The sequence below is a fragment of the Pseudophryne corroboree genome, chromosome 1, assembly GCF_028390025.1.
Source record: "Pseudophryne corroboree isolate aPseCor3 chromosome 1, aPseCor3.hap2, whole genome shotgun sequence".
NCBI lineage: Eukaryota > Metazoa > Chordata > Amphibia > Anura > Myobatrachidae > Pseudophryne > Pseudophryne corroboree.
Window position 1 is genome coordinate 524,392,445 of NC_086444.1, and position 13,567 is coordinate 524,406,011.

A 13,567-nucleotide genomic window follows, 5' to 3' on the forward strand; every position below is an offset into this window, starting at 1 on the left:
TCGGGATTGCAAGGTGACTTTCACCTTGCGATCTGCATTAACTTTTCTTACGATTTTGACTATATAGTCAAAATCATAAGAAAATATCTACCTGTGTGTACACGCCATTAGGCTGAGTACAAATCAGATGTGATGACCTGGTAGCTGCCGGAGTACTCCTGGATGCGGCCACTGAACGATAGTGTACTGTGTCGCTCTGCATACTGGCGACCCATGTATCGTTACATCAGTCGGCCACGATTCTGGATCATCTGATTTGCAGCAGCCCTAACAAATATATTTTTAAAAGTGTACAGGACCCTCATTATATGTAAAATCATAATGTAGCTGAATGTATTTTTTTAAGTGGCAGTTAGTGATGGTTGCATAAACATGTACGTGTTTGGTTCCTGAGGGGTGGATAGTCCCAGTACTGCCTATAGTTGTGTATTTCTGCTATAGTGATGTAAAGTGTGTCCATGGATATTGTTTCATTCCCAGGTCTCCTGGCTTTGGTTTATCTCTAGTGGCTGAAACAACTGAAGGCTACTTTCTCAGTGCTGAGCTTGCGTCAAACCCTCAGGGGCAGGGTGCAGCTGTGCTTCCAGAAGATCTGGGGAAAAACTGTGCAAAGTTACTTTTGGAAGAAATATACAGAGTAAGTATATGTGACACAGCTTTTCATGTGAGATCTGTAGAGCCGCATTACTGTTCACTTCAGTTAGCAGGGGAGGGATTCGCTGCAGGTGGAACCATGTTTAATTTCCAGAATCTTAATTTCTGCAGCGGGGTACACTGGGATTCCACAGGGAATAAATCGCGGTGTAGAGTTGGATCTTAATCCGAGGCAGCAACAGGCTAAATCTTTGGCTGTTCCCAGGATGCACCGCCTCCTCTATAATCCCACCTCCAGGCACTGGAGCTCAGTTTGTAAGTTGGTGCCTGCAGAGCAGGTCTCAACAGGGGGGCTGCGCTAGGCAGCCCTGAAAAGAGCTTTTTAAGAAGAATTCAAGGGCGGCAGCACTGTTCATGTTATTCTGACATTCTGTGCTGCGGCTCCATCACCTCCCCAGCAGCGCTGCATACTCCCACGACAGAGTTCCTTGGTACTTGTAGCAGAGGCGCACCGGTCTTCAGGCACACCACCGCTGACTCTCTACTGGATCGTGGGCTGCACGTCAGGGAGGGGGTAAGGGGGTCCCCCAGGTGGGTCCTGCCGGTAAATTGCGGTCCCAAAAGATGGACCGCGCCGCTGGCGTGGACACTGTACTGCACAGGGACCCCACTATATCCACCTGGGCAAGGGAGCACAGGTCGGATTTACTAAAATCCGTTTTACATAAGCTCCACAGTACCCAGTGGTGAGGACCAGCATAAGGGATAAGGCGCTGACCTGTAGCCCCTCCCCCAGCTCCGGGCGTCATCTACTGCTGGTGTTCCCGCCCTGGAGCTGCATTTCACTCTACCTCACTCCCGGACAGAGATTTTGGCACCATCTTTCCACAAATAGCTGAGCTGATCTCCGGGACTGCAGGGCATTGTCTCCTCTGTAAATCCACCTGTCTCATCAGCGCTGTGCATTTACAGGCGCTTAAGTATTCTACATGTCATTTTAGACAGTGTTAGTAAAGAACAAGTGTACTGCTACCTGAATATTTAGTTCAAGTATTCTGTGATATACATCCAGTATCTACTGTGCATTGTTATATCTATATGCATACATATCTATATGTAATTTTACTAGTCCAGTGCAGTTTTATTGTTTATCTGTAACAACTTCTGCATTGTACCTGTGACTGAGTGTGCTTGTAGCTGCAGTATGAATTTCATTCTCGTGTATCACACTTCTTGCTATCACTATTTTCTGTACCCTGGGGGGCTAGGTGCGTCAGGGTCATAGATAGATAGATTATATATATATATATATATATATATATATATATATATATATATATACACACACACACACCACCTCCCTTGTTGCGCTAAGAGTGAATATATAGATAGATGGTAATGTTCTCTGTGGGCTTCCTTATTACACGGAGTTCTGTTAGTCAGAACCAGAATGAACACCATGTACAACAATAGTGGAATTGGCGCCCTAAGGGGAGTGCAATTCTAGCCCCTATCTTTTTTTAATGACACTTATTTTTATGCCTGTAGCAAGGTATTCTTAAACAGTGAGTTCCAATACACAGGATTTTTTTATAAAAATTATTAAAATGACAACTGTGTCCTTAATCACAAAGAAACATTCGAAGACAACAGCCTCCTATACAATATTGGAGGTTAAGTTCCTCATGGATGTACAGATTGTTCCTTTCGTGATATCCTCCTTCCAATAATGTAGATAGGAGAGGACATCAAAACGTAATAGAGTACCCCAGATAGATATATAGCGCTATATATATATATATATATATATATATATGTTTTATTTCGCTGACGTCCTAGTGGATGCTGGGAACTCCGTAAGGACCATGGGGAATAGACGGCTCCGTAGGAGACTGGGCACATCAAAAGAAAGATTTAGGACTATCTGGTGTGCACTGGCTCCTCCCCCTATGACCCTCCTCCAAGCCTCAGTTAGATGTCTGTGCCCGGCTGAGCTGGATGCACACTAGGGGCTCTCCTGAGCTCCTAGAAAGAAAGTATAATTTAGGGTTTTTATTTTACAGTGAGACCTGCTGGCAACAGTCTCACTGCACCGAGGGACTAAGGGGAGAAGAAGCGAACCTACCTAAGTGGTGGTAGCTTGGGCTTCTTAGGCTACTGGACACCATTAGCTCCAGAGGGATCGCACACAGGACCCGACCTCGTCGTCCGTTCCCGGAGCCGCGCCGCCGCCCCCCTTACAGAGCCAGAAGCAAGAAGGTCCGGAAAATCGGCGGCTGAATACTTCTGTCTTCTCCAAGGTAGCGCACAGCACTGCAGCTGTGCGCCATTGCTCCTCATGCACACCACACACTTCGGTCACTGATGGGTGCAGGGCGCTGGGGGGGGGCGCCCTGAGCAGCAATAAATAACACCTTGGCTGGCAAACTGACACCATATATAGCCCCAGAGGCTATATAGGTGTATATTAACCCCTGCCAGAAATATTAAAATAGCGGGAGAAAGCCCGCCGAAAAAGGGGCGGAGCCATCTCCCTCAGCACACTGGCGCCATTTTCCCTCACAGCTTCGCTGGAAGGATCGCTCCCTGGCTCTCCCCTGCAGTCCTTCACTATAGAAAGGGTAAAAAAGAGAGGGGGGGCACAAATTTAGGCACAGTATAATATATATATATATATATATATATATATATATATATATATATATATATATATATATATATATATATATGGGGAAAACACTCTTTATAGGTGATATCCATGTGGTATATAGCGCTCTGGTGTGTGCTGGCATACTCTCCCTCTGTCTCCCCAAAGGGCTTTGTGGGGTCCTGTCCTCTGTCAGAGCATTCCCTGTGTGTGTGCTGTGTGTCGGTACCGCTGTGTCGACATGTATGATGAGTAAAATGATGTGGAGGCAGAGAAAATGCCTGTAAATGTGTTGTCACCCCCTGAGGGGTCGACACCTGTGTGGATGGACTTATGGAAGGAATTACGTGACAGTGTCGGCTCCTTACATAAAAGGTTTGACGACGTAGGACAGCCGGCTACTCAGCTTGTGACTGTTCCAGCGTCTCAAATGTCATCAGGGGCTTTAAAACGCCCGCTACCTCAGATGACAGACACAGATGTCGACACTGATACCGACTCCAGTGTCGACGACGATGAGACTAGTGTACCCACCAATAGGTCCACCCGTTACATGATTGAGGCAATGAAAAATGTATTACACATTTCTGATAGTACCCCAGGTACCACAAAAAAGGGTATTATGTTCGGTGAGAAAAAACTACCAGTAGTTTTTCCTGCATCTGAGGAATTAAATGAGGGGTGTGAGGAAGCCTGGACTTCCCCCGATAAGAAATTGATAATTTCTAAAGGTTATTGGCAGCGTACCCTTTCCCGCCAGAGGATAGGTCACGTTGGGGAACATCCCCTAGGGTAGATAAAGCGCTTACACGTTTATCAAAACAGGTGGCACTACCGTCTCCGGATACTGCCGCCCAAAAGGATCCTGCTGATAGAAGGCAGGAAGCTACCCTAAAAGCTATATATACACACACGGGCATTATATTGCGACCAGCGATTGCATCAGCATGGATGTGCAGTGCTGCTGCTGCGTGGTCAGATTCCTTGTCGGATAATATTGATACCCTGGATAGGGACAATATTTTGCTGAGGGGTGGAACTGTTGGGGATGGTCTTTCAGACCTCGTTTCCACAGCTACGGCTGGGAAATCGACATTTTGCCACAGGCTACCCCACAGCAAAAGAAAGCACCATATTATCAAGTACAGTCCTTTCGGCCCCATAAACACAAGAGGGCTCGAGGCGCATCCTTTCTGCCGAGAGGCAAAGGTAGAGGGAAACACCTGCAGCATACAGCCAGTTCCCAAGAGCAAAAGTCCTCTCCCGCGTCCGGTAAGTCCACAGCATGACGCTGGGGCTTCACAGGCGGACCCGGGTACGGTGGGGGCCCGTCTCAGAAATTTCAGCACACAGTGGGCTCTCTCACAGGTGGATCCCTGGATCCTTCAAGTAGTATCTCAGGGGTACAGGCTGGAATTCGAGACGACGTTCCCCCCCCCCCCCCCCCCCCCCCTTCCCGCCGTTTTCTAAAATCTGCCTTACCAGCAACTCCCTCTGTCAGGGAGGCAGTGTTGGTGGCTATCCAGAAACTGTATTCACAGCAAGTGATTGTCTAGGTACCCCTCCTTCAGCAAGGAAAGGGTTACTATTCCACAATGTTTGTGGTACCGAAACCGGACGGTTCGGTGAGGCCCATCTTAAATTTAAAATCCTTGAACACTTATATCAAAAGGTTCAAGATGGAATCGCTCAGGGCGGTTATTGCGAGCCTGGACGAAGGGGGATTACATGGTCTCCCTGGACATCAAGGATGCGTACCTACATGTCCCCATTTCCCCCCCTCACCAGGAGTACCTCAGATTTGTGGTACAGGACTGTCACTATCAGTCCAGACGCTGCCGTTTGGGTTATCCACGGCACCGAGGGTCTTTACCAGGGTAATGGCCGAAATGATGATACTCCTTCGCAAGAAGGGAGTTTTAATTATCCCGTACTTGGACTATCTCCTGATAAAGGCGAGGTCCAAGGAACAGTTGGTAGTGGGGGTAGCACTTTCTCGGGAAGTGCTACAACAGCACGGCTGGATTCTCAATATTCCAAAGTCACAGCTGGTCCCGACGACACGTCTTCTGTTCCTGGGAATGATTCTGGACACAGACCAGAAAAAAGTGTTTCTTCCAGTGGAAAAAGCCGAGGAGTTGTCATCTCTAGTCAGAGACCTCCTAAAACCGGGACAGGTGTCGGTACATCAATGCACACGAGTCCTGGGAAAAATGGTAGCTTCATACGAAGCAATTCCATTCGGAAGGTTCCACGCAAGGACTTTCCAGTGGGACCTGTTGGACAAATGGTCCGGGTCCCATCTCCAGATGCAACAGCGGATAACCCTGTCGGCAAGGACCAGGGTGTCGCTGCTGTGGTGGCTGCAGAGGGCTCATCTACTAGAGGGCCGCAGATTCGGAATACAGGACTGGGTCCTGGTGACCACGGATGCCAGCCTTCGGGGCTGGGGGGCAGTCACACAGGGAAGAAATTTCCAAGGACTGTGGTCAAATCAGGAGATTTCGCTTCACATAAATATTCTGGAGCTAAGGGCCATTTACAATGCCCTAAGCCAAGCAAGGCCCCTGCTTCAGAACCAGCCGGTACTGATCCAATCAGACAACATCACGGCGGTCGCCCATGTAAACAGACAGGGCGGCACAAGAAGCAGGAGGGCAATGGCAGAAGCCACAAGGATTCTCCGATGGGCGGAAAATCATGTGTTGGCACTGACAGCAGTGTTCATTCCGGGAGTGGACAACTGGGAAGCAGACTTCCTCAGCAGGCACGACCTCCACCCGGGAGAATGGGGACTTCATCCAGAAGTCTTCCAAATACTGATAAACCGGTGGGAAAGACCACAGGTGGACACGATGGCGTCCCGCCTCAACAAAAAGCTAAAAAGATATTGCGCCAGGTCAAGGGACCCTCAGGCGATTGCTGTGGACGCTCTAGTAACACCGTGGGTGTACCAGTCGTTTTATGTGTTCCCTCCTCTGCCTCTCATTCCCAAGTTAATACGAAGGCGAGGAGTGAAAACTATACTCGTGGTTCCGGATTGGCCATGAAGAGCTTGGTACCCGGAACTTCAAGAGATGCTTTCAGAGGACCCTTGGCCTCTGCCGCTCAGACAGGACCTGCTGCAGCAGGGGCCCTGTCTGTTCCAAGACTTACCGCGGCTGCGTTTGACGGCATGGCGGTTGAACACCGGATCCTGAAGGAAAAGGGCATTCCGGAGGAAGTCATCCCTACCCTGATCAAAGCTAGGAAGGATGTCACCGCAAAACATTATCACCGCATTGGCGAAAATATGTTGCTTGGTGTGAGGCCAGGAAGGACCCAACGGAGGAATTTCAACTGGGTCGATTCCTGCATTTCCTACAAGCAGGGGTGACGTTGGGCCTCAAATTGGGGTCCATTAAGGTCCAGATTTCGGCCCTGTCGATTTTCTTCCAGAAAGAACTAGCTTCCCTGCCTGAAGTTCAGACTTTTGTCAAGGGAGTTCTGCATATTCAGCCTCCTTTTGTGCCCCCAGTGGCACCTTGGAATCTCAATGTGGTTTTGGAGTTCCTGAAATCACATTGGTTTGAACCACTTAAGACTGTGGATGTGAAATATCTCGCGTGGAAAGTGGTCATGCTGTTGGCCCTGGCTTCGGCCAGGCGTGTGTCAGAATTGGCGGCTTTGTCCTATAAAAGCCCTTATCTGATTTTCCATATGGATAGGGCAGAATTGAGGACTCGTCCTCAGTTTCTCCCAAAGGTGGTATCAGCGTTTCACTTGAACCAGCCTATTGTGGTGCCTGCGGCTGCTGGGAACTTGGAGGATTCCAAGTTACTGGACGTAGTCAGGGCCCTGAAAATTTATGTTTCCAGGACGGCTGGAGTCAGGAAAACTGACTCGCTGTTTATCCTGTATGCACCCAACAAACTGGGTGCTCCTGCTTCTAAGCAGACTATCGCGCGCTGGATTTGTAGCACTATTCAGCTGGCGCATTCTGCGGTGGGACTACCGCAGCCTAAATCTGTAAAAGCCCATTCCACAAGGAAGGTGGGCTCATCTTGGGCGGCTGCCCGAGGGGTCTCGGCTTTACAACTTTGCCGAGCTGCTACTTGGTCAGGGGCAAACACGTTTGCAAAATTCTACAAATTTGATACCCTGGCTGAGGAGGACCTGGAGTTCTCTCATTCGGTGTTGCAGAGTCGTCCGCGCACTCCCGCCCGTTTGGAAACTTTGGTATAATCCCCATGGTCCTTACGGAGTTCCCAGCATCCACTAGGACGTCGGAGAAAATAAGAATTTACTCACCGGTAATTCTATTTCTCATAGTCCGTAGTGGATGCTGGGCGCCCATCCCAAGTGCGGATTGTCTGCAATACTTGTAAATAGTTATTGTTACACAAATCGGGTTATTATTGCGAGCCATCTGTTCAGAGGCTCCTTTTGTTATCATACTGTTAACCGGGGTTCCTATCACGAGTTATACGTGTGATTGGTGTGGCTGGTATGAGTCTTACCCGGGATTCAAAATCCTTCCTTATTGTGTCAGCTCTTCCGGGCACAGTGTCCTAACTGAGGCTTGGAGGAGGGTCATAGGGGGAGGAGCCAGTGCACACCAGACTGGGCACATCTAAAGAAAGATTTAGGACTGTCTCCTGCGGAGCCGTCTATTCCCCATGGTCCTTACGGAGTTCCCAGCATCCACTACGGACTACGAGAAATAGAATTACCGGTGAGTAAATTCTTATTTCTCTGACGTCCTAGTGGATGCTGGGAACTCCGTAAGGACCATGGGGGAATAGCGGGCTCCGAAGGAGGCTGGGCACTCTAGAAAGAATTATGACTACCTGGTGTGCACTGGCTCCTCCCACTATGACCCTCCTCCAAGCCTCAGTTAGATTTTGTGCCCGGCCGAGGTTGGATGCACACTAGGGGCTCTCCTGAGCCTTTAGAGAGAGAGTATAGAAATTAGATTTTTTATTTTCAGTGAGACCTGCTGGCAACAGGCTCACTGCAGCGAGGAACTAAGGGGAGAAGAAGCGAACCTGCCTGCTTGCAGCCAGCTTGGGCTTCTTAGGCTACTGGACACCATTAGCTCCAGAGGGATCGACCGCAGGCCCAGTCCTTGGTGTTCGGTCCCGGAGCCGCGCCGCAGTCCCCCTTACAGAGCCAGAAGCAAGAAGAGGTCCGGAAAATCGGCGTCAGAAGACATCAGTCTTCACCAAGGTAGCGCACAGCACTGCAGCTGTGCGCCATTGCTCCTCACACACACTTCACACTCCGGTCACTGAGGGTGCAGGGCGCTGGGGGGGGGCGCCCTGAGAAGCAATAATAACACCTTGGCTGGCAAAGATACCACAATATATAGCCCCAGAGGCTGTATATGTGGAAAATACCCCTGCCAGAATATAGGAAAAAGCGGGAGAATAGTCCGGAAAAGGGGCGGAGCTATCTCCCAAAGCACACTGGCGCCATTTCTCCCTCACAGCTCCGCTAGAAGGAAGCTCCCTGACTCTCCCCTGCAGTCTACACTACAGAAAAGGGTAAAAAAGAGAGGGGGGGCACTAAATTTAGGCGCAGTATACAGTTATTATAGAAAAAGCAGCTATAGGGGACATAACTCAGTTAGTCCCTGCATTATATGGCGCTCTGGTGTGTGCTGGCATACTCTCACTCTGTCCCCCCAAAGGGCTTTTGTGGGTCCTGTCCTCTGTTAGAGCATTCCCTGTGTGTGTGCGGTGTCGGTACGGCTGTGTCGACATGTTTGATGAGGATAATGATGTGGAGACGGAGCAGATGCCTTTAGGAGGGGTGTCACCCCCTGCGGGGCAGACACCTGAGTGGATGAGCTTATGGAAAGAAATGAGTGCACGTATAGACTTTACATAAGAAATTTGACGACATGCCAAATGTGGGACAGCCGACTTCTCAGCTCGTGCCTGTCCAGGCGTCTCAAAGGTCATCAGGGGCTCTGAAACGCCCGCTACCTCAGACCGCAGACGCAGATGTCGACACGGATACTCTGACACCAGTGTCGACGACGATGAGTATAACCTGATGCCCACTAAGGCCATTCACTGCATGATTGAGGCAATGAAAGAGGTGTTACACATTTCTGATATAAATACAGGTACCACTAAAAAGGGTATTATGTTTGGGGAGAAAAAACTACCCGTAGTTTTTCCCCCATCAGATGAATTAAATGAAGTGTGTGAGGAAGCGTGGGCTTTCCCTGATAAAAGATTGGTAATTCCTAAGAAGGTACTAATGGCGTTCCCTTTCCCGCCAGAGGATAGGTCACGTTGGGAAACACCTCCTAGGGTGGATAAAGCGCTCACACGTTTGTCTAAAAAGGTGGCACTACCGTCTCCGGATACGGCCGCCCTCAAGGAACCTGCTGATAGAAAGCAGGAGGCGATCCTGAAGTCTGTATACACACACTCAGGCATTATACTTAGGCCAGCTATTGCGTCAGCATGGATGTGCAGTGCTGCCGCTGCGTGGTCAGATAAACTGTCAGAAAATATTGACACTAGACAGAGACACGATCCTGTTAACCATAGACCATATCAAAGACTCAGTCTTATATATGAGAGATGCACAGAGGGAAATCTGCCGGCTGGCATCAAAAGTAAGTGCATTGTCCATTTCTGCTAGGAGAGGCTTATGGACTCGCCAGTGGACAGGAGATGCAGATTCTAAAAGGCACATGGAAGTTTTGCCTTATAAGGGTGAGGAATTATTTGGGGATGGTCTCTCGGACCTAGTTTCCACAGCAACGTCTGGGAAGTCAGCATTTTTACCCCATGTCCCCTCACAGCCTAAGAAGGCGCCGTTTTATCATGTTCAGTCCTTTCGGACCCAGAAAAACAAGCGTGGAAAAGGCGGGTCTTTTCTGTCCAGAGGCAGAGGTAGGGGAAAAAGGCTGCAACAAACAGCAGGTTCCCAGGATCAAAAGTCCTCCCCCGCTACTTCTTCCAAGTCCGCCGCATGACGGTGGGGCTCCACAGGCGGAGCCAGGTACGGTGGGGGGCCGCCTCAAGAATTTCAGCGATCAGTGGGCTCGCTCACAGGTGGATCCCTGGATCCTTCAAATAGTATCTCAAGGGTACAAACTGGAATTCGAGGCGTCTCCACCCCACCAGTTCCTAAAATCTGCCTTGCCGATTGCTCCCTCAGACAGGGAGGCGGTGCTAGCGGCAATTCACAAGCTGTATTCCCAGCAGGTGATAATCAAGGTACCCCTACTTCAACAAGGCCGGGGTTACTATTCCACACTATTTGTGGTGCCGAAACCGGACGGTTCGGTGAGACCCATTCTAAATTTGAAATCCTTGAACACATTCATAAAAAAAATTCAAGTTCAAGATGGAATCGCTCAGGGCGGTTATTGCAAGCCTGGACGAAGGGTATTACATGGTATCCCTGGACATCAAGGATGCTTACCTGCATGTCCCCATTTACCATCCTCACCAGGAGTACCTCAGATTTGTGGTACAGGATTGCCATTACCAATTCCAGACGCTGCCGTTTGGACTGTCCACGGCACCGAGGGTATTTACCAAGGTTATGGCGGAAATGATGATACTCCTTCGAAAAAAGGGAGTTTTAATTATCCCGTACTTGGACGATCTCCTAATAAAGGCGAGGTCCAAGGAACAGTTGTTGGTGGGAGTAGCACTATCTCATTAAGTGCTGCACAGCACGGCTGGATTCTGAATATCCCAAAGTCACAGCTGGTTCCGACGACACGTCTACTGTTCCTGGGTATGATTCTGCATACAGTCCAGAAAAAAGTGTTTCTCCCGGAGGAGAAAGCCAGGGAGTTGTCATCTCTAGTCGGAGACCTCCTGAAACCAAAACAGGTATCGGTGCATCACTGCACGCGGGTCCTGGGAAAGATGGTAGCTTCTTACGAAGCAATTCCCTTCGGCAGGTTCCATACCAGAATCTTTCAGTGGGACCTGTTGGACAAATGGTCCGGATCGCATCTTCAGATGCATCGCTTAATAACCCTGTCTCCAAGAACCAGGGTGTCTCTACTGTGGTGGCTGCAGAGTGCCCATCTTCTAAAGGGCCGCAGGTTCGGCATACAGGACTGGGTCCTGGTGACCACGGATGCCAGCCTTCGAGGCTGGGGGGCAGTCACACGGGGAAGAAACTTCCAAGGACTATGGTCGAGTCAGGAGACTTCCCTTCACATAAATATTCTGGAACTAAGGGCCATTTACAATGCCCTAAGTCAAGCAAAATCCCTGCTCCTACACCAGCCGGTGCTGATCCAGTCAGACAACATCACGGCAGTCGCCCATGTAAATCGACAGGGCGGCACAAGAAGCAGGATGGCAATGGCAGAAGCCACAAGAATTCTCCGATGGGCGGAGAATCATGTACTAGCACTGTCAGCAGTGTTCATTCCGGGAGTGGACAACTGGGAAGCAGACTTCCTCAGCAGACACGACCTCCACCCGGGAGAGTGGGGACTTCATCCAGAAGTTTTCCAGATGCTGGTAAACCGTTGGGAAAAACCACAAGTGGACATAATGGCGTCCCGCCTCAACAAAAAGTTAAAAGATATTGCGCCAGGTCAAGGGACCCTCAGGCGATAGCTGTGGACGCTCTAGTGACACCGTGGGTGTACCAGTCGGTTTATGTGTTCCCTCCTCTGCCTCTCATACCAAAGGTATTGAGAATAATAAGAAAGCGAGGAGTAAACACAATTCTCGTGGTTCCGGATTGGCCAAGACGAGCGTGGTACCCGGAACTTCAAGAGATGATCTCAGAGGACCCGTGGCCTCTGCCGCTCAGACAAGACCTGCTACAGCAGGGGCCCTGTCTGTTCCAAGACTTACCGCGGCTGCGTTTGACGGCATGGCGGTTGAACGCCGGATCCTGAAGGAAAAGGGCATTCCGGAGGAAGTCATTCCAACGCTTATTAAAGCCAGGAAAGATGTTACGGTAAATCATTATCACCGCATATGGCGGAAATATGTTGCATGGTGCGAGGCCGAAAAGGCCCCAACAGAGGAATTTCAACTAGGTCGATTTCTGCATTTCCTGCAAGCAGGAGTGAATATGGGCCTAAAACTAGGCTCCATTAAAGTACAGATCTCGGCTCTGTCGATTTTCTTTCAAAAAGAACTAGCTTCAGTACCTGAAGTTCAGACATTTGTGAAAGGAGTGCTGCATATTCAGCCCCCGTTTGTGCCTCCTGTGGCACCTTGGGATCTCAACGTGGTGTTGAGTTTCTTAAAATCACATTGGTTTGAGCCACTAAAAACCGTGGATCTGAAATCTCACGTGGAAAGTGGTCATGTTATTGGCCTTGGCTTCAGCCAGGCGAGTGTCAGAATTGGCGGCTTTATCATGTAAAAGCCCTTATCTGATTTTCCATATGGATAGGGCAGAATTGAGGACTCGTCCCCAGTTTCTCCCTAAGGTGGAGTCAGCGTTTCACCTGAACCAGCCTATTGTGGTGCCTGCGGCTACTAGGGATTTGGAGGACTCCAAGTTGCTAGACGTTGTCAGGGCCCTGAAAATATATGTTTCCAGGACGGCTGGAGTCAGAAAATCTGACTCGCTGTTTATCCTGTATGCACCCAACAAGCTGGGTGCTCCTGCTTCTAAGCAGACTATTGCTCGCTGGATTTGTAGTACAATTCAGCTTGCACATTCTGTGGCAGGCCTGCCACAGCCAAAATCTGTAAATGCCCATTCCACTAGGAAGGTGGGCTCATCTTGGGCGGCTGCCCGAGGGGTCTCGGCTTTACAACTTTGCCGAGCTGCTACTTGGTCAGGGGCAAACACGTTTTGCAAAATTTTACAAATTTGATACCCTGGCTGAGGAGGACCTGGAGTTCTCTCATTCGGTGCTGCAGAGTCACCCGCACTCTCCCGCCCGTTTGGGAGCTTTGGTATAATCCCCATGGTCCTTACGGAGTTCCCAGCATCCACTAGGACGTCAGAGAAAATAAGAATTTACTCACCGGTAATTCTATTTCTCGTAGTCCGTAGTGGATGCTGGGCGCCCATCCCAAGTGCGGATTGTCTGCAATACTTGTAAATAGTTATTGTTAACTAAAGGGTTATTGTTGAGCCATCTGTTGAGAGGCTCTGTTGTTTTCATGCTGTAAAACTGGATATAGTATCACGAGTTGTACGGTGTGATGGGTGTGGCTGGTATGAGTCTTACCCGGGATTCAAAATCCTTCCTTATTATGTCAGCTCGTCCGGGCACAGTGTCCTAACTGAGGCTTGGAGGAGGGTCATAGTGGGAGGAGCCAGTGCACACCAGGTAGTCATAATTCTTTCTAGAGTGCCCAGCCTCCTTCGGAGCCCGCTATT

General features: G+C 49.5%; 1 protein-coding gene across 1 annotated transcript in view; it reads left to right on the plus strand.

The window, feature by feature from the left end:
- Positions 1-13,567, plus strand: part of RCL1 (RNA terminal phosphate cyclase like 1) — a 71,349-nt gene that overhangs the window by 33,181 nt on the left and 24,601 nt on the right. Inside the window, exon 7 of the mRNA XM_063913979.1 lies at positions 481-637. Coding sequence (XP_063770049.1) covers positions 481-637 — 157 coding nt within the window. The remainder of the gene's footprint in view (positions 1-480; positions 638-13,567) is intronic.